The 20,377-nt window shown below is 53.5% G+C and overlaps 2 protein-coding genes across 2 annotated transcripts; both read right to left on the bottom strand.

The window, feature by feature from the left end:
• Positions 1-992: 992 nt before the first annotated feature.
• On the bottom strand, positions 993-4,871 carry C1QTNF6 (C1q and TNF related 6). The gene is made up of 3 exons (XM_073330238.2): positions 4,715-4,871; positions 2,993-3,242; positions 993-1,631 (listed from the first exon to the last, which is right to left on the bottom strand). Exons 2-3 carry the CDS (start codon positions 3,234-3,236, stop codon positions 1,084-1,086), a joined length of 792 nt encoding a protein of 263 aa, XP_073186339.2. The 5' UTR covers positions 3,237-3,242; positions 4,715-4,871; the 3' UTR covers positions 993-1,083.
• A 10,366-nt stretch (positions 4,872-15,237) lies between these two features.
• Positions 15,238-20,377, bottom strand: SSTR3 (somatostatin receptor 3). The gene is made up of 2 exons (XM_073325566.2): positions 20,080-20,377; positions 15,238-16,657 (listed from the first exon to the last, which is right to left on the bottom strand). The coding sequence occupies exon 2, from the start codon at positions 16,618-16,620 to the stop codon at positions 15,400-15,402; it is 1,221 nt and encodes a 406-aa protein (XP_073181667.1). The 5' UTR covers positions 16,621-16,657; positions 20,080-20,377; the 3' UTR covers positions 15,238-15,399.

Raw genomic sequence — 20,377 nt, forward strand, 5'->3', positions numbered from 1 at the left:
GTATTTCAGTCTCCGTGGCTTCTCCACTGAGATCACCAGCAAAGGAGACAGAGTCAGAGGTGGGGATGTTTTTGATGATGTGGACACCTGTTCACTGGGAGCAGGACTGAGATGCCCAACTCACCTTGTACAGGCTACCAAGCAACCACTGGCTATCCCTCTTCCATTGGAGTAGCAGGGAGGTACTGGACAGAAGCTGACCCTGTGCATTAGTAGTAGAAGGTGTTACCTACCACCAGACTCAGCCAGTCCCTCCCCATTGTGTTCTCAAATGGATTGGAGGTGGGATTTTAAAGGAATGATGGTCTCCTAGCAGAGCTGTTCCAGTCATGCCCAGGGGACTGCGGCAGTGGAATCCAGTGGCTGACCACTGGGCCGGATTCTCTTCTCACACCAGCGTGCAGTAGGGGGAATGCTGCTGAAGTCGATAGAGTTACGCTGGTGTAAATCTGGTGGGGGTGGGGGAGCAGGTCTGCTTTCAGCCTCCAGAAAAGGAACAGTCCAAAGCTGGCATGGCTTTGAACCCGACACGAGAGTTGAGACTGGAGAGCACCCCATGGGAGGCTTGGAGGGGAGCTTTGCTGATGGCCGACAGGGTCTCGCTCTCTTTCAACACTTAGGGCTAGATCCACAGCAGGTGTAGCTGGGTGTGACTCTGTTGACTTCAGTGGAGTGACACCGATTTACACCAGCGGAGGATCCGGTCCTCTACGTCCCAGATGAGCGACAGTTTCCACAGCCGGGGACTGTACCATCACTCCCTTGCTTTGTATCAATTCCTGTGTCCCTACTGCTGTGTTAGGCCGTGGGAAGGCTCACATGGCCTAGCAAGACTAGTGGTGACCTGAGGCACCTTCTATTCAAGGCGAATGGGGCTATCCTGGAAGCCAATGACACACTTTGAATGAGGATGGCCCTGATTTGGAGAACTGGTGTTTTCTTTCGGGCTCCCTGGTGCCCTCCCACCCCATGACCCTCCCAGGGAACCCCCAGTCCATTTCCTCCCCTGTAGTTTGCAGTGATTATGGGCAGTGAAAAGAGAGAAGGAGCAAGAGAGAGAAGGACAGACAGGGAGGAGGGTGGTCATTCCAGGCTGGGTTTGATCAAATAGCCGCTGAAGGTGATGTAGATGTCCACATCATCACTGTAGATGGCGTTCTCCCGCTCCCGCTTGTAGAGGCGCACCCAGACCTCATCGTTTTCCCGCAGCTCCAGCATGAGGCTCTGGCTCTGCATGATACTGCGGTCGCTGGGCTGGGCATACAGGATGACCTGCTCCTGGTCGTTGTGCATGACGTGCATGTAGGTCTCCTTGAAGTTCCAGGTGTGGACGTTTAGGCTGAAGTAGTAGAGGCCGGCCGTGTAGCAGTAGAACTTGCCTTTGAACATGTCGAAGTGGCCGTAGAGGTTGACGAAGACGGTGTCGAAGATCAGGGCCTGGTAGCCCTCGCTGCTGTGCAGTGCCTTCTTGCGGCCCACCGAGAAAGCGGCATACTGGTGCTTGCAGGGATCCCCCGGGGCACCCATCTGCCCCTTGCTGCCTTTCTGACCCTGGGAGCCCCGCTCGCCTGGTGCCCCCTCTTTTCCCCATTTCCCTGGAATCCCAGGCTCCCCCCGATCTCCTTTGTCTCCTAGGAAACAAAGCAGAGGGATGCACTCCATGAGATGTGAAAGCTGCCAAGCAAGATGTGAAAGCTGCCAAGCACTGGGCTGTCTTGAGGAGGCCAAGGTTGTGGCCAGAAACTAGAGCTGTATACAGAGAACCTGATTCTTCCCTGTGCAGACACCAGCACAGGTAGTCTGTGCCTTCCCTGTTCAGGGGCTGTGGGGGCCAGTGCAGCCTCCCACACAGGCTAGGGCACTCCTAACTTGTTACCCTGTTTCACAGGCCTCTTTGGGCCTTTGCAGGAACGCAAACTTCCTTGAGCACCGGTTCCCCCGGCCACCCCCTCCCTGCTCTGTCCCCAGAATGCCCCCACTGCTGGGAGCTGTTCTGGAGGTGGTTCTGAGCACCCCTATGCCTAGCGAGCACAAAGGGGCTGCAGAGCAATGATGAACTGGGTCCAAAGAGCAGAATCTCCCATTCGGTGCCAGGACTCACCATGCATGCACATCCTATGCATTAAGCACAGCTGAGATTCAAATGGGGACCCTTGAGGAAGTAGCTGATCTGCACTGGGGAGCCACCCCCATTCCACCCTGAGCTAAGCCAGCAGGTCTGTGGCTGGAAGTCACACTTTGCAAATATGAGTGTTGGGGTGTTCATGCAACCATCCTCCTAGCTGCCTGGGGAGAAAAGTGAATGTTAGGGCTCACGTCATTCCCCTCCTCCCTCTCCCAGATGACATGAGATCCACAGAGATGGCCTCCCATTAGCCTTCCCGGCACAGGACATTAGTGCTGACACTGTGTCTTTGTTAACAGCACGCCCTCTCCTTCTTCCTGGCTGGGGAAAGACCCGCTGCTCCCTCCCTCTGCACTGCAGGACAGCCTAATCCTGAAGTAGGTTCAGATTGGCAAGAGGCAACTGCTGATGCTTCTCCCCCAGTGGCAATAAACAGGAGCCAGTGGAAAGCAGGAGAAGACGTGGCTCCCCTGAATTCAGAGGCTACAGCAGGACGACTGCTGGGTTCAGGGGAAAACCAACATTCTACAGGCTGATTGCACCTCTCTGGCGACATGAGCCCAAGTCTACACGTACCAGCATGGGCACATTCCCTTGATAATGACAGACAACTAGACGTCCATCAGTCTGGACATCAGGAACTGGATATGCTGGGGCACGCCCTTCAGTCTGGCAACTGGGAGTTTGATGGGTATAACTGATGCACTGGCTATGCTAGCATGTACCAGTTGCCCTTCTGTATGGTGACACTGAAGTCACTGGTAGTCTGTGGGCACTGGTATGCCAGCACAGAACCTTACCTTTCACTAGGGTGAAGCTGGTTCCCAAGCAGACCTTGGGTCCCAGGCACACCGGCTTGGCACTTACCCTTCAGTATGGTGATGTTGATGTACGGACGCACCTCCGGCATTGGGTACAGTGACGAATGGCGTCCGGCAGTGCCGGGGGTGACCTCTGAGGAGCCATGGGAATCCAGTGGGTCGCAGCAGCGTCTGCAGCCATTTGGGAGGGTGGTTGCTTCTTTGGGGTCGGGCTCATCAGCAGGTGCCCCAAATACAAACAGAGGGAGCACAAGGAAGGCCACGCGAGCTCGTAGCTGAATCATTACCATAGTGACCTGGAAGACATGAGCCAGTAAGAGAGAGAGACAGAAGAAGGGGATGACTGAGCCAAGGCAGAGGCCAACATGAAAGGGCAGGGCACTGCACCTCCATTCTCTGTGGCTAAAGCCAGTTCATTTCATCGCGGGAGCAGAGAGGGAAAGAAGGAGACAGAAAGACAGAGTTAGTAACTGTTCTGTAGAGAGCTGCTACTTTGGAATCTAATACATGGCTGTCCCTGGAGGGCTAAGGCTGCAGGCCAAGCCTCAGTGGTGTCATGGCTAGGGCATGCCTGACTCCCTGGAGTCCTGGCGCTAAGAGGAGGCCTGTCCTCCAGAACCTACAGCACCAGCACCCACAGTGCAACCAGTGGAACCCAGGGCACCAGTGCCTGGGGATTCAATCTTCAGGCTGCAATAAAAGGAGAAGAGGCAAATCCAGAAGCCCCTGGTGAGGAAAACAAACTCAGGTCTGAGGTTAGCTCTGCGATAAGGGTCGTGACCTTACAACACTAAAAACATCCTGCTTGGGTCATTTTCTCACCTCATACAGCTGGCAAAGCCAAAACCATACCTACTTCTGAGCTGATGCCCTGACATATTGGGGGGCGGAGGGAAAGCACATTACCAGGGTATTCCTGAGCGGTCTGCTGCTATCAGGACGGACAGGAGATCTTGTAGGGGAACGATAAACCTGTTAGCTCATGGGAGCCTCAAATCACCTTAAGAAAAGGAGGACTTGTGGCACCTTAGAGACTAACCAATTTATTTGAGCATGAGCTTTCGTGAGCTACAGCTCACTTCATCGGATGCATCCGCTGTAGCTCACAAAAGCTTATGCTCAAATAAATTTTTTAGTCTCTGAGGTGCCACAAGTACTCCTTTTCTTTTTGCGAATACAGACTAACACGGCTGTTACTCTGAAATCAAATCACTTTCTAACCTTGCGGGAGGGTCCCAGACAAACTTCTTGCGGCTCACTCAGCAATGGGTGTTTTCTTTCATTGGAGCCTTGCCCTAAATCCCATTAGAGAGCATCTAGCCAGCTCACGCCCCAGTGGGTACTGTTCCATCGCGGCCAAGGTCACAAGGTGCGGCCTGGTGACCCGCTCACAGGACTAGAAACCGCATGCTGCTGAGTCCTCTCCACTGACTGAGTCTGTGACCTTGGCCAAGTCACTTCCCCGCTCTCTGGCTCAGCCCCCCGTGGGGGAGTAGCAATATTTACATGCGGGGGGGAGCGGCGTTGGAGGCTTAGCTAGCAGTGGCCAGCTTCTGCTCTCAGCGGCACGAAGCCGGGGCAGGCAGCCGAGGGCCACCTCTGGCCCTGCGGTGCTCCCACAGCAGGAGCCTTCCGAGGGGCAGCGCGGAAGGGGCCGCGTGGTTGCTCAGCTCCGCCTGGCCGCGCCTACGCCGGAGCTGGGGGGGGCGCAAAGGGCCCCGGCGAGCCGCGCTTGCGATCCAACCCGCAGCCCTCGCCCCCGGCTCACCCTGGAGAAGAGGCGACAGGCCGCCGGCGGAAGGGTCCCCGGGCGCTGCGAGCCGCTCACGCCCCGCTGCTGGCCGGGCAGCCTCTGCTGGCGCCGCCCGCCCCGAGTCGCAGGGCGCGGGGAGCTCGCTCGCTCGCTCGCTCGCTGCCGCCAAAGGCACCGCAAACCGCTGGCTTCGGCGCAGAGCCGGTCTGCGCCTCCCTCCCCGCCCCCGGCGCGCCCCCTTCTCCCCGCACCGCCGCCTTTAACCCTTGCGTGCGGCTGGGGAAGGTTGGAAAGCGAGGAGACCCCCCCCGGGCCCTGCCTTCAAGCCCCCCCGGGGGCAGTGGCAGCAGCTCCCTGCTCGGGTTTGACACGCACAGGGGGTGTCCCTCGGGAGCAGGGGCATTGGGCAAGTCCCCGTCCATCACTTGCCCTTCTGGCCGAGACAGTCCCTCCAGGCCTGACCTTTCCCTGCCAGCCCCCTCTGCTCTGCTGCGGCACAGCGGGCCCCGAGCCCTGCACAAACATCCCCCCCCGCAGCATGACCCACTCCTCGCTACTGGCCTGCCCATGCATTAGCCCCCCTGCTGCCACTGGGGCAGAGCTGATGCTCACCCCGAGCCCCTACTGGGTGGCTAGGGCAGGCTTTCCCCAGTGTTCCCTCCTCTGCTCCATTTCCTTACAGCGCCTCCTATTGACTGGGGCAGGGATCTGTCTCTTCCCTGTTTTGGTTCCCTCTCTGGCACGCGGGTCATGTCCTCTGCCTGAAATCTTGCCCAGAAAGGGCGTCTCCAGCTGGAAACGCTCTGAAACGTGACCTCGCTGGGGAAAGCCCACACCACCAACTCTTCCCCAGCTAGCACTCTCGAGCCAGGTGTGTACATGGCTCTTTGTAGCCAGCCCTGGGCTAGCTCATCATGCCATCTGCAATGGGCCTTACGTGATGGGTCTGGGGCCAAGATGCCGTGCTGTTGCAGGGTTCCCTTTACCCTCAATTCCCCATGCAGCTAAGCCAGAGGCCTTCCAGGCTCCTTCTCTAGTCAGACCTGGCTCAGGCCTGCGGCCGCGTTCCTCAGGATGGACAGCCAGGGGTGAGCAAAGCGATTTCCCCCTCCACCCTGTGAGCATAAGTGTCGACTCAGCAGGTTTGCTCCACTCCTGTAATTCCAGAGGGAAGCCGGAGAATGTTTAACAGGCCATGGGAGCCTGAGGAAAGGAAAAGTTTTTCCAATTTGTTTAGTTTGGGAGTCAGAGGCGGTTACAGCCGGCTCGCTTCCCGAGGAGTAGCTGTGGCTTGGCAAGAACCCCAGCACCACTGGTAAAGCAAACGGAAAGTCTGGGGAAATATGTGCAGAGAGCGTGGGGCAAAGGAGGGAGGGGGAGCACTGGAGATGTTATTGCCCTGCCTATTCTACTGGAACCCCCACAAGTGAACGCACATAGACACATGCCCCTTTCGTCCCAGCCGGCAGGGTGGACTCACCAGGGCAGAGGTGCTCTTCAGTAATTCACAACAGTACTCCTGACTTCTAATCCAGGTTCTGCCATGGACCTGCCTGGTCACCTCTCTGTGCCTCAGTTTCCCCATATGTAAAATGGGGATGCTAGGCCAAATTCCCTGCTAATGGAGTTGTGCTAGTTGATAGTGACAGAGATTATGACCCTGAATTAGCTACCTCCCATATCTAGTGGGGAGGCTTAATTAGTTAATTTTTTGTAGAATGCTAAACATTATTATTCTTAGGGTTGGGAGCCTACTGCGGGGTGTGAAAGTGAAGCCACAGCACTGAGTGAATATGAAGGTAGAGCCAGTCTCCGAGTCATCTTGGCCTAGCTCAGGGGTAGGCAACCTATGGCACATGTGCCAAAGGTGGCATGCGAGCTGATTTTCAGTGGCACTCACCGTGCCTGGGTCCTGGCCACCGGGCCGGGGGCGCTGCATTTTAATATAATTTTAAATGAAGCTTCTTAAACATTTTTAAAACCTTATTTACTTTACCTACAACAATCGTTTAGTTCTATATTATAGACTTACAGAAAGAGGCCTTCTAAAAATGTTTAAATGTATTACTGGCACGCGAAACCTTAAATTAGAGTGAAGAAATGAAGACTTGGCCCCCTACTTCTGAAAGGCTGCTGACCCCTCGCCTAGCTCATCTGGGAGCTATTGACTATTTCCAAGTAGGATATTTTCCATCCCCTTTTGCAGCTCAGCATCTTATCTATGGGAGACATTTTTCCTTGGAGCAGTGGGAGAAGGTTGGCTTCCATCTTCTCTCCAGTCTTCTCGCTACACTCTTGTGAGCTAGCGGAGTGGGTAAAAACACGGTTTACATGGGCTATTTTATCGTCTGATCAAGAGCACATGGGGAATCCACAGGGCTTTGCGCACGCGCACACATATGCTTTCTCTCTGCCTTGAAGCCAACCCAGGAAAGCTCTTGCCAGATTGGATTCCAGTACTCTCTGCTGAAGTGCAGCTGCTCCCCTGCCCCCCACTAGACAAAACCTGGAGGGTGAAAGAAATGAGCTTCCCCACTGTCCCCTTCATTACATTGTCCCTCCCCACCCATCACATGCACGACTCCTAACCTATCTACAGAGACTGACCCCTGCCCTGTCTCCCCGCCACCCATCCCCTGCAAGTGTCCCCTAACCCATCGAGAAGGACTACTGTCCCCTCCCCTGCACTGACCCCTTCCTGGCCTAATCACAGGAGCTCCTCCAACCCCCTGCAGTCCAAGCACCACACGCACAAACACACGCTTCCTTGCATCATCCACAGTCACTGAGCAGAGCTGGCTCTTTCTCTAGGCTAGAGGCATTATGCATATCTGGAGGAAGGCAAATAGCCCCTTCCCACTTCTTCCCAGCCACTTATCCTTTATCATTAAGTAGCTTTTCTATTTCCACCCCTTCCCACTCTCCAGGTGCTTTGCCTTGCAAGTGGAAGACAGGGAACCCCTTACCTCTGAACCCCTTAAGAGAGGTCCTGCACTGAGCTACGTGTATCCTCAGCTGCTCCTTGTTAGCACTGCAAGAGGAGCCCCTGAGAGGAGGCCCAGCTGATTGAAACCAGCTGCTGGCCAAGGACTCTTATGTAATTACTGTCTTTTCCATCCTCCCTTGGAGGAGGGTCTGGTCCTTTGTGAGTCCCTCCCTCATGCTGTGGACTGTACCAGGCTAAGCAATCTCCTGCCTTTCTCTCCTCCTCCCCCCCACCCCGCCCCCATTACTTGTTCAACTCAACAGCTGATTCCCCTTTTAGAGCAGGGCCTACTCCTTAGAAGCAGAGCTAGCTCTGTCCTGGAAAGGAGTGAGTGCTTTCTAATAGTCAGCGTAGGGAGTTGTTAGTCCTCTGTTATCTTCCCAGCCCTGCCACTGACTCACTGTGTTACAGGCAAGTCACTTAGGCTCTCCTGGCCTTAGTGAAATGGGCCAATAGGCCAAGATATTGAAAAATGACCAGTCATTTTAGGTGCCTGAATATTTGGGTACCCAAAAGACACCATAAAGGGGCCTGATTGTCAGGAAGTGCTGAGCTCCTGCCTCTGACAGCCAGGCCCCTTTAAGGCAGCTCAGGTTGGGCCCCCAGAATGACTAGTCACATCTGATCATCTCAGCCCTAATTCTTACCTTGCAGGGGTGTTATGAGGCTAAATTACTTCATGTTAGTAGACCCTCCGAGGCCTGTGTTTTATGCACCCAGTGCAGTGCCATCCACAGCTCTGCCGGAGGATGAATTAAGGCTAGATGGAGCCTGAAATGACAGCGAAGGAGAGCCCCAGACTGGTCCATGTCCTAGGGAGGGCAGCTGCAGGATTTTAGGGCGCCTTTGGAAAATGTAAAGCACTGCCTGAGTCCAGGTTTGCTTCTGCTTTCGTCTGTTCTTCCTGTGCAGCAGCTCAGCGCAAACGCACTTGCTTCGTGGTGCGCAGACGGTGACGTTGCACCCCTGCGTCTGCCCCATTTGCAGGGCCTTTCGCCCAGGCCCCGCCAGCAAGGAGCACATTAAAGTCACCTAAATGAGAGGGGTCTCACAGATAGCTGGAGTGCAGGGCTGGTTTGGGTTGCCATCTAAGCCGTTTGCTCAGTCCTGACTCTTCACACAGGGGTCCCATTTGCTCACATGACCCACTCTCCTCCCACTCGCCTCATGCCCAGCCCCACAGTCAGCTGCCCTGCACAATTCCACATTTTCAGAGTGGAGGAGACTGTGCCCCTCCCAGCACAGGGCGCCTCCAGGTGGGGAGACCCCACTTCTGCAGGACAGAACTACCCACCTCCCACCCTGAGGAAATATTCTGCTTGCTTTGTGTTGGCCAGCACGTGTGGTAGTGTTACCTTGGCCACCGCTAGGAACTGTCTGCAAGGGAGTAATGGGAATCTCATGGTTTGGGCCTTGCTCACCCCTACTCCTGCCCCCTCAAATCTGCCTTGACAGCTGTGCTGGGAACTGGGCAGCCCCTGATATTGCAGGGGGGGGCAGGTGTAGCGGGATAGGGGCCAATGTGAGCAAATAGCTCCCCCTGCAGGAGAAACGGGGAGCAGCACTTACAGGCATGATTAGATTTTCTCTCTGCTTCAAGCCTTGTCCACACTGGCATGTTCTGGGCCCGGTTGTGAGCAGGAAGTGCAGCTGCCTGTCTTGGCAACACTGTAAGTCCTCTTCGCATGGGGCCCAGCCCAAATCCCACATGGTCAGTGGAAAGACTACCACTTATTGCAGTGAGTGTCGGATGAAGCCATGGTGCCCAAGCAGTTTAGCCCTGCCTACCGCAGGCCTTAAAAACATGGGTGCAGCTGTACCTATGGCCGACAACAGGCACAGAATGTGCTAGGCAAGGTGTCTTCCTGTACTACAGCCCCTTGCTCCTCACTTAACTGGAGATGCCGATATAACACCATTTGCAGGGAACAGGATGTGTTGCAAGCGTGTTTCTAAATGCCTGCCTAGGCACCATACATGAGTTAGCATGCACATATATGCTTTGAGCAGGGGGTTGAACTAGATGACCTCCTGAAGTCCCTTCCAACCCTGATATTCTATGATTCTATGATATGTTTTTACATGTATGCATCTGTGTGTATATTTTTAGGGTTGCATTTGTGTCCCACAGGGGGAGTGTATACTTATTAGATGGTACCTGTTACGCTGAGCGTGCATGTGTTTAGATGGGCGCTGCGTCTGTGTTTCTGTGCCGGGGGTTTTGTGTGTCTGGGTGTGAGATCTGTGCAAGGTGGGTGCCTTATGTTTGCATTTGCATATTTTAAGCTTGGGAAGGCAAAGAACACTAAGTTTTCATGAGCAAATATTTGCATATTTTCCCCTCGTTCAAGCAGATAAAGGGTTTCAGTTCGCTATTGCATTCCCCAGGAGATCAGGGAGCATCTAATCTGTTCACATCTCTCTGCATTTTTGTGTGTTTGGTTCTCCTGCATCAAGAACTGTTTAGAAACCACCCCCAGCCTGCAGCCTTGACCCATGCTCCAAACAATTCAGAAGCGAAGGCACATGCCATGTGCCTGCGTGGGTTTGCCATTCACCTTATCGGAGCTGCTGTTTTACCATACGGATCGTGTAAACAATGGCTTCCTGAAAATAGCTGAGAAGGATATCAAGTGCAGGCTGTGTAAGCAGCACAGCCTTGTAACGTGCCCTTCCCTCAGTGAGGCTGAACCCCTCCACGTGGCCCTTTTCATCTCTGCAAAGTTCTCTTCAACAAAGTTACAGCAGCAGGGTATGGTCGAGCAGGGAGTAGGTACAGCTCAGTGACTGTGTGGGTGCAGACTGTGGCTTAGTGGGGGTACATAGGGTGTTGTGTTGTGAGTATATTTTCAAGGTCAGTAATCAGAGCCCTGCTTTAAATACACACACGCATGCGCATGCTGGCAAGCGCACACACACATTCTTGCAGTGCCAGCAGAACGGGGTCCTTTTATTTCTAAGCACCCTGACTATGATCAAATACAAGCAGGAAAGAGGCATTGCAGGGGCTGCTGGAAGAGCTGTGGCCTCTGCTAGACTTGCAGCTCTAGTCTCTACGTGATAAGAATGAAACCCTTTGTGTGGCGGAGGGTTTGATGGCACCCTTATCTCTGTTTCTCTGCAGCCAGAATAGAAAAATCCATTTCCACGTCTGATTAGAACAAATCCCCCTGAACATGTCCAGAATTCAACTAGCTGCTGTGCATGACTTCAGCCCCTATCGTTCCCAGAGCCAGCCCAGTGCAGGGCCCAAACCAGAAGGGATGCACAGGGCCAGCCACATGAATGCAATTTGCACACGGCAGCACAAGCAGACTGCAGCTGTGAACTCAGCAGTGAGAGGAGCAGGGGCAGGTAGGGCTGTGGGACAGAACTAGCTGAAATTTTTCACTCCCCTACCCCCTCAATGAAAACCAGCCTTTTCATCAACAAGGGAAAATTCTGCAGACAATTTTTTATTTTAATTTTTTTTCTGACTTTTTGATGAAAAAAGTAAAAAAAAAAAAAAAAGGATTTGTTTTTCATTTTCTATTTGTTTTCTCCACCCCCTTCTCCCCCCCACCAATTTTGCAACTGGAAAAAAGAGGGGAAACCAGGAGGGAAAGGTAGAAAACGTGGGAGGGCGAACTTGTTTCCATGCAAAAATTAGAACGTGTTGCAATTTTTCACGAAATAGCTTGAAAAAATAAAAATGGTTGAATATTTCCCCCCAAACATACCGTTTTTCAACCAGCTCCATGTTGGGAGACAAAGAGCGGCCTTTCCAGTGGGCACTCTGAGTCCCGTCTGCAGGGCTGAGCAGCCTAGTGTTTCTGCACCTAGGGGTTGCAGGCAAAAATGTCTTTGAGGTTTCATTCCTGATCTCTTGTAGCAGAGGGGGCTGCAGAGGTTGACCATGAGTTCCCCCTAATCCATGAATCTGGCAAAGGGTTTCTACTTCATCCTATGGCCCAGGTGGCATGCATAGTACATTGATAATATAATTGACAGCCAGGGATCCCTCCCTCCCCAAGCCAGGAGCTAGAGCAGTCATGTAGCCAGTCTAAAAGGAGATGGGAAACCTTCATGTGTCTGCTCTCCATGTACTCTGAGCTGCCTCTCTCCTGCTGTGTCCTCTCCTGGCTGTTACACTCATTCCACTCACTGCTCAGAAATAAGCCATCAGCTGCCTCCCTTCCCAGAAGTCCAATGCTATCTTCACTACTGTCTTCCAGCAGTCCTTTTTGCTTCAGAATTACCCAGCATTGCCCTTGCTGTGATACCACCTAATAGCAGGATCAAGACATCTACCTATTTACCTCTCATAATGACAGGTTTCAGAGTAGCAGCCGTGTTAGTCTGTATTCGTGAGCTACAGCTCACTTCATAAGCTTATGCTCAAATAAATTGGTTAGTCTCTAAGGTGCCACTAGTACTCCTTTTCTATTTACTTCTATCATTGTGGAATCTAGGCCCTTTCCTCTCCAGTACCTGTTGTCTCTTATACCATGCCATAGACGGGAGCTCTGGAAGATCGTCATGGTTTGGTGGGGATCTCATGATCCCGTCTCTTCCTGGTGACCAGATGACAGCTGGAATTCTTTCCACAGTCAGAATGGCCTTTTTGGCTAGCCACTGAGATTGGCTAACTCCCTGCAATTGCTGTGGGTTTGCTCCTTAGACTGCAGACTGCATTAGAGTCCATGAGAGTGTATCTCTGCATGGATTGAGCCTCCAGAGATATAGGAGAAAGGAGGAGACATGAAGAGTCACCACAACAAGTGATTTACAAGGAAAGAGATCAGATGCTAAGGCCCTGAAATCTCACGTTGTGATATATACCTATCTTTATACGTGCACCCCTTTCCCAGCCAAGCAAAGGGAATGCATGTCACCAAAGAGAGTCTTGCAATATCTGGCACAAGGGTGGATGCTTCAGGAATCAGAAAAGGGGATTTGTGGGGATTACTCTTCACTCATGGATTGTCTGGTACCAAGACACTGGGTTCAAAGAGAAGAAACAATGGGCCTGGGGTGGGGGGAGGGTTATTACTCACAGAGAGTCCAGTGCTGGGACTGCAGGGTTAGGGGTATCAGCCCCAACCCCACCCCCAGTCACAGACAATCCAGCACCAAGACAGCTGGGTCAGTATCTGTTAACCCTCCTTGACAGCCAGTCCAGCTGGAAGACACCCACCCTAGTACACTCCTTGCCCAGCCCTGGCTGCTTTCCCTGGGCTTGGGTATCGCCACAGTGACCGACAAGTTCTCATTTAGCCACATATTGATTCTGAGTGAATTTGTTCCTCAGGAATGTGATTCCATTGTGCGGCTGATCTTACCATTCAAGCCTGCTTTCTCTGCTGTTCCCACTGCATTTTTCTACCCTGGCTTCAAATCTGTTCTGTGTTTTTGGTCTTGTGGCTGCTCCCTACGATGATACAACTAGCCCCTCACAGTCTTGCCCCCTCCCTCTCGGAGGTGCCCCTTGAACTGAAAAGTATTTCTGCCCCAGAGAGACACCGTTTACACATCCCGCAGGATCTTCCTTATCTCTTGGAGCACTTTCTCCTTTTGGCTGGTCTTTAACACACACACGCCCACACTGCCTCCAATTTCCCCAAAGCCGCCCCTGGAGGAAGGTGCCCAGAATCCTACCGAAGACTCTGGATTTAAAGTCGCTCTTACTGATTGCTGTATCTTAGCAACAGCATTTATAGAAAAGTTCAAGATATGGGGAGAGGCATTTATCAGAACCTGCAAGAATGGAGCAAGGGAGAGGGAGAGATGCTCACACATACACCCCCATATGTAGCCACCTCTCCACCACACACATGCAGATAAATCCACCTTCGTACCCATGCGCTCCCACCCCTGTACAGACACCCCACGGACACTGCCAGAGACAAATCAACCCCCTGCACCCATACAGACACCCCCACAGAGACAATCAACCCCCTGCACCTGTACAGACACCCCCACAGAGACACCCAAAGACAAATCAACCCCTGCACCTGTACAAACACCCCCACAGAGACAAAATCAGTCCTTGTACCTATACAAAAACCTCACATACACACACCCACGGAAAAAACAGTCCCGAACCCCTGTACACACACACACAAATCTGCCCACCATACAGCTATATGGGCATTACCATATTCTCAAAAATTCACACCCTCACTCCCAGTATGGTTGCCATCTTTCCAATTTTTTAAAAACCAGACACTACAGCCTCCTCCCAGTCGCTCGCTCCACTCTCCCATGGGACTCGTCTGCCACCTGCAGAGCGGGCTGGGAGGAGCTGACATGGAGCCTGCCTGCTTGCCCAATTGGGGCATGGCAGGGCAGGGGACAATCAGGGGCCCAGCAGAGGGGGGTGTCAGTCCCTGGAGCAAGAGTGAGGGGACATGGGAGGGTGGAGCGGGGCCCAGCTGAGAAGTCGGTACCTACCTCCTCTCCCCCGGAGCTGGGAGCCAGTTCTTAAGCTTCTCTCCAGTCCATCAACTGAGCTTTTCCAGCAGCAGCTGCTCTTCCCACCCACCCGGCAGCGGAGGCTGGTCAGTGCGGTAACCGGACTTTTGGTGTCCAAAACCCCCAGACACTGCACAGGTCGTCTTTTGACTGGACTTTCCAGTCAAAAGCCAGCCACCTGGCAACCCTAACTCCCACACAGCTGCCCCCCTGCCCACAGCCACCCCCGTTTTTCACACATGTGCCCTCATCCTCCCAGCACAATCATACGCACACCACACAGACTGATCCTTTGAAATTGTTCACGGGGTCCTAAATCTTTATGTCTATTCATGATAAGATGGAGGAGGGTGGTGGAAATTACAGCTTGCAGAACGCCCTGCCCCCAACCCATGGCCTCTTGGTCTTCTTCAGTCGTCCACCAGGGCACAATAACACCATGAAACCCTGGGATCTCGAGATGGGGAAGGGTGTGTCTCATACTCTGCCCCACTGTCCTAAACCAGCCCTATCAGAACAGTCTGCAGGTGGGACGTGAGAACCCTTTAAAGAACCAGGATATTCCATGCAGTTGAGACGGTATCAGATCATACAGGAGGTGGGGAGCTGTCCCCAAGAGATACTAGAGCAGCTGGGGAGGACAGTGGGGAGGGATAGCTCAGTGGTTTGAGCATTGGCCTGCTAAACCCAGGGTTGTAAGTTCAATCCTTGAGGGGGCCATTTAGGGATGGGGCAAAAATTGGGGATTGGTCCTGCTTTGAGCAGGGGGTTGGACTAGTTGACTTCCTGAGGTCCCTTCCAAGCCTGATATTTTATGATTCTATGACAGCCCTAGGGGGCAGACTTTATGTGTTTGTTGGGGGGTGGGAATTGTTCCCATGATCCTGCCCCAGAGTGTCTGGTTCCCATGGACACTGGAACAACTTGGGCAGTGACGAGGGCATTAGAGTAATTGGCAACCACTCATAATACTCTATGTGGGTTACAGGGGGATTCAGTGCTGGACTCCTCTCTGCAGCTCCCCACCCCCGTCTGCCCTTATCCGGTCCCCCTTCCGAGCCCAGCCCAGATGCTGTTGCCCCGCCCCTCCCACAGGGATTTCTGAAGTCACAGGAGGCGCTCTGCCCTTCCCGACACTCCTCGAGCTCGCCTCATCTTCAAGTGGAACCTTAGACCTTGCTGCCTCGCAGTCCGCAACCCCCCACAGATACAGACTGGAGTGTCCAGGAGACCGAGGGACAGAGCCTCCCCCTTCCGTTCTCTACAAATAACTGATGTGCAGTGCATTGGGTTTATCACAGCTCCCAGGCTCCTCCGGGAGTGGCTTCTGCTCACTGCCTCCTGCTGCTGCACTGGCCAGGGGACACTCCTGTCTGCCATTGCCATTCTGGGCAATCTTGCTGACCCCGCTCTCCTCCGCTTCCTCCTCCTCCTCTTCCGTCTTCTCTGGGGGGCGTGCCTGGCTCTGCACCTCCTGGCTCTGCACCCGGCGGGACGGCCTCAGGATGGCCCTGCGGAAACCCTGCTTGAACCGGTAGGAGAGGAAGCCGTAGATGATGGGGTTGGCGCAGCTGTTGGCGTAGGGCAGCACCACGACGAGGAAGTAGACCCCGAAGAGAGACGGCTCCTCGGGCAGCGGGCAGACCACGTTGATGATGTTGAGCACGTAGAAGGGAAGCCAGCAGAGCACGAAGACGGCCACCACAGCCACCACCATGCGAGTGACCCTGCGCTCTGACCGCTTGCGCTTGGCCGAAAGGGCCCGCACCCTCCGGCCGGAAGAGCGGACCTTGACGACGATGAGCAGGTAGCAGAGGCAGATCACTAGCAGCGGCCCGAAGAAGCCCAGCGCGGCCGTGTAGATGATAAAGCCAGCTCTCCACATGGAGGCTGGCTCGGGCCACTGGATGTGGCAGGTGCTCATCCCCAGGGGGACGTTCGAGAACACCACCACCGGCAGCACCACGACTGACGACAGCACCCACACCGTGGCGCTAACGGCCTTGGCCACGCGGGCCGTCCGCCACTTTGACGATTTCCCTGGGTGCACCACGGCCAGGTAGCGGTCGACGCTCATCACAGTCAGGCAGAAGATGCTTGTGAACTGGTTTATGGCATCCACAGCCATCACCAGGCGGCACATGAAGGAGCCGAAGGGCCAATAGGAGAGAGCGTTCTGCGCAGCCAGGAAAGGCAGCCCCAGCATGAACAGCTCGTCCGCCAGCGCCAGGTTGAGGATATAGACGTTGGTCACCGATTCGCTCACCGAGTGGCACAGGACCACGTAGATGACCAGGGAGTTCCCAACCAGCCCAACCACGCAGACAATGAGGTAGACCAGAGGGATGAGGACTCCGCTGACATCCATGCCCGGGCTGGCAGCTGTGGATAGGTTCCCTGGGGTAAAACTTGCCCAGCTGGTGGAGATGTTCCCCTCCTCAGAAGCCACAGGAGTGGGGAAGGCGAAAGCAGGAGAGTCCATGGCAGAGGAAGGATGGGGTGATCTCCCACTGGGTCAGCTGGAGAGTTGGAGGCAGGAGGAGAGGAAGAAGAAAGGTATTTACACTTTAAAAGTCAGAGCCGAACAAGCCACAGATAAAACAGCAGGCATAACGACACGTGGGCACAGCCACAGGTGGGAAGGAGAGGGGGGTTCAGATGCCAGAGTCTCTGGAGCACATGGGAGAATGTCAGATGTGACCAGCTGTTTAAGAACCACCATTGGGTGATCAGGACCAGCAGGAAAATGGCCTGGTATACAGCCAAGGGACTTCCCAGGGGAAAGAGACCAAGGGAGCAATCACAGGCCTCCGTTTCCTATTGAAAATGGCTCAGGGGCTGGTGAAGTTAGTTTCAGGGGGCCTGCTTCTCATGTATGCTGAAGCCTCTTTACACTGGCCCAGGAGCATATTCCTTACGTCTGTCCTGGGGAAGAACTCCCAGGCAGGGTCCCTCATTGGAGCTGCCCCACCCAGACCTTGCCTCCACATTGCCTACGTGCTCTCTGCATCAACACTGCTGCCTGGGCAATTGGACCAGGACATTATTGTCCACCCCCACCACTGAGGCTGAGAAATCCCCTTGAAGTCCAGAGCAACTGTCAGAGGCTTGGCTTAGTGTCCTGGAAGAAGGAGAGGCAGGTTTGCATCATCCCTGCACATGAATAAGGGAGGAGATGGAGTATTTATAACATTCCCATTGGAGGCAGATGGCGTTATACATCCAGTGACCACCCGCTCTCACTCTCCCTACACCGCAGCAGCAGCTCTCAGCCTTCTCGAATCCAAGTCCCTAATGGAAGGGGCAGTCCCTGCCTTACCACTCCACAGCACCAAAATAAACTTCAAGGGCTCTTAATCTTTTGATGCCCAATTGCCCATCACATCAGGCTTTGGCATGGAAACGCTTAGAGTGAACCCTGCACAAACAGGCAGCTTGTGTGTGTGCCAGATCTCCACCGACAATGGCAGAGATTGAACATGGGACAGGAGGGACACGATTCTTTGCGGCGGGGCTGGGGCCATGTGGGAGCCGCAGCCCAGCACAGGGCAAAGTGTGGAGACACAGCCTCTTGCCCCAAGCTATGCCAGAGGCTTCTATGGTGGCATGTCTGCGATGCTCTTGGATTAGCATCTGGAAGAGCCCCTCTGAGATTTCAAATGGCAGCCCCATGCCTTTGTCACCCTTTGGTGTATTGATCCCACTGCTTGGTTAGCTCCTCAAATAGCCATATTGTAAGTGGGGAGGACTTGCATGGAAGGGGATGGATGCTTAGCCCCAGGAATAGATGGCACCTTCCCCACCCCAGTCTCACCTGAGGGTCTGGGCCGGGAGACCCCTCAATGTTTCAAAGCTTAGCCCAGCTTTTCCCTAGTAACAAGGGCTGGGAATCTCAAAGGACACGATTTCCAATCCTACCCATCTCCAGCAGTTCAGAAATTAGCTAAGAACTATTTTCCCTCATGGTATTTTTCAAACTGTACAAAACCAGGGCAGGCAAAATTAGATATTAAAAATCTAAAACATTAATCAAACTTCTGGAAGCCTCAGGCAAAGTCTGAGGTTTGGGCTGGTTCTTATCATATCGGAATGTGTTGTGATGAACCTCTCAGATACACCTCCTCTGGTCACCACCGCGCCTCCCGTGTTTCACACCTTCTACTTGTGCCCACATTCCAGCAGACACCCTCTGCCCTGATTCTCTAGCAAACACAACTAGGACATCCTTACGTTATCCTTGTTATCTGTGTTGAATGAGCTTCTGGTTTATGACAGGGATAGAGTGGAAATGCCCAGAGAGGGAGCTGAACAGTTTAGGGAAGTCTAAGGGGGGTGTAATGGGATGAAATTGAACAATGGGAAGCTCAAGTTTCCTGACAGTGAAGTCCATTGGACTGTGGAATAACTTTGCAATGGAAGCCCCATCACTTGGGCCACTTAATACGAGGCAGGCAAAGCCCTGAGAATACACTGCAAGGGGCTGCCATGCGCTGGTGGGAAAGATGGACTGAATAGAAAGCTTATCCTGCATCTTGGCAGGGGGTTAGACTAGATGATCCCTGAGGTACCTTCTAACCCTCTGGTTTTATAATTCTATGATTCAATCCTTTCCAATTTCTAACCTTTATGATTCTTTGAACTCTTCTCCAAGCTTTTCCAGAGCCTTCTCAGTGGTGTATATACATGTTCATTTTTTCAGGGGAGTGGCAGGCATGGGGGCCAGGTAGAGTGATAGAGGGTATGTCCCCACTGCACAGTAAAGCCCAGGTCTGTGGGACCTGGGCTTGTGGACGCAGTGTTTCCAACCTCACACTTGAGCATCCACCCTGCATTGTATGCCTGAGTTTACAATTGCTGGCCCCAAGTCTTACAGCTGTGCTAACATGTCCATATTGCGCTACGCAGATCTTCTGACTCAGGTCAGTGACTTGACCTGCCTCCCCACTGCACAATGACAGGGCTTGGACCTGAGTCTCAACTGGACTCAGGCTCTGACCCACCCAGGTCCTGAATGCTTGCTGACCCAAGGCAGGCTGATTTGTGTGTGGACGGAAGGGGGCTTGGGCTCAAACTTGAGTCAGAGCCCAGACTTAGTGTGCCATGTAGACATACCTAGAGAATAGGAATAGGCTGATGGCAGGAAGTAAGGAGTGTTGAAATCTAAGTCCCATAAAGAGCAGCAGGTAGAGGCAAGGGATCTCAGTGGGCGCTCTGACTGCAGGCATGGGGATCATGGGAGTATTGGTGTGGTTGGACCTCTGGGAGGGGGGTGCAGATGTGGTGGACCCAATGAGGCTGAGGAAACTATTGAGGTATAGGATCAAAAACCTGGTTACTTAGCTTATAAGCTCTTTGGGGCCAGGACTTTTTGTACTGGGGCACCTGATGGGGTCTCTAGGTACTCCAGTAATGCAAATAAACAATAACAGTGGTACGAGTGTGTTTGTGCTGAGGGGTTGGGGACCCAGGGAGGTGGGGGTTTGTGAGGTAAATGCCAATTTCTATTTTTATCTAATAAATCCAAAGTCTTTAGGAATAAGAAACCTTTTTACTCCACATTGTCAGTGGGAAATGAGGAATCAGAGGGAGAAATTGGGGGGGGGGGAGGGGAATCACCCAAGTATAGATCAGCTTTGTAAGTGATGGGAAACCCACCTAGAATTCCCTGCAACAATGTACATAGCATCCCTCTCGAATCCTGCACCTTCTCTGTCCCTCCCACCTTGCCTTGCCCCCATTCATTCCTACTCCAGTTCATGACTCTCTCACCCCCTGCACTGGGTACAGACACCATGGCCGTCGCCAGCCCCCAGTCTGTGGGGACGGAGCAGGGCAGGGGAGGCAGCAGGTTCCATGTGGGGGGACGGCAGAACCAACTTCTGCACATGAGAGCGCCTGGAGGAGAGGGCGGAAAGAGGAGGCAGATCTGCCTGGTACTTACGCGTCAATGGAATTTACGTGTTCCTCCACGCGCAGGGAGAATGTGTGTCATATTGTTTCTTCTCCTTTAAAAACAATTTCCCAGTGAAATCTCTGTGTGGTTTGAGTCCTTGAGGGGCTGGAATTGCTTGTCACACTTCTCTCCAGAGGTGCCTGCTGCCCTCACCTCTTCTGCTGTTCCAGAGGTGGTGGGACTTTTCTGCCTTCCTCCAGCACTGCCTCATCTGGATGTTCACACTCTCCCATCTGGTCTCCAGGGCTTGCCTGCTGCAGGGACCAGACCCAGCTCCCAGCACCGC

This window comes from Lepidochelys kempii, chromosome 1 (genome assembly GCF_965140285.1).
Source record: "Lepidochelys kempii isolate rLepKem1 chromosome 1, rLepKem1.hap1, whole genome shotgun sequence".
Classification (NCBI taxonomy): domain Eukaryota; kingdom Metazoa; phylum Chordata; order Testudines; family Cheloniidae; genus Lepidochelys; species Lepidochelys kempii.

What these genes read in the sequence shown, in the direction of transcription:
- SSTR3 (XM_073325566.2), bottom strand. Translation starts at nt 16,620, where the DNA reads ATGGACTCTCCTGCTTTCGCCTTCCCCACTCCTGTGGCTTCTGAGGAG.
- C1QTNF6 (XM_073330238.2), bottom strand. Translation starts at nt 3,236, where the DNA reads ATGGTAATGATTCAGCTACGAGCTCGCGTGGCCTTCCTTGTGCTCCCT. An exon ending in CAACATCACCATACTGAAGG is followed by an intron (nt 1,632 to 2,992) that starts GTAAGTGCCAAG and finishes TTTGTTTCCTAG; the next exon opens with GAGACAAAGGAGATCGGGGG.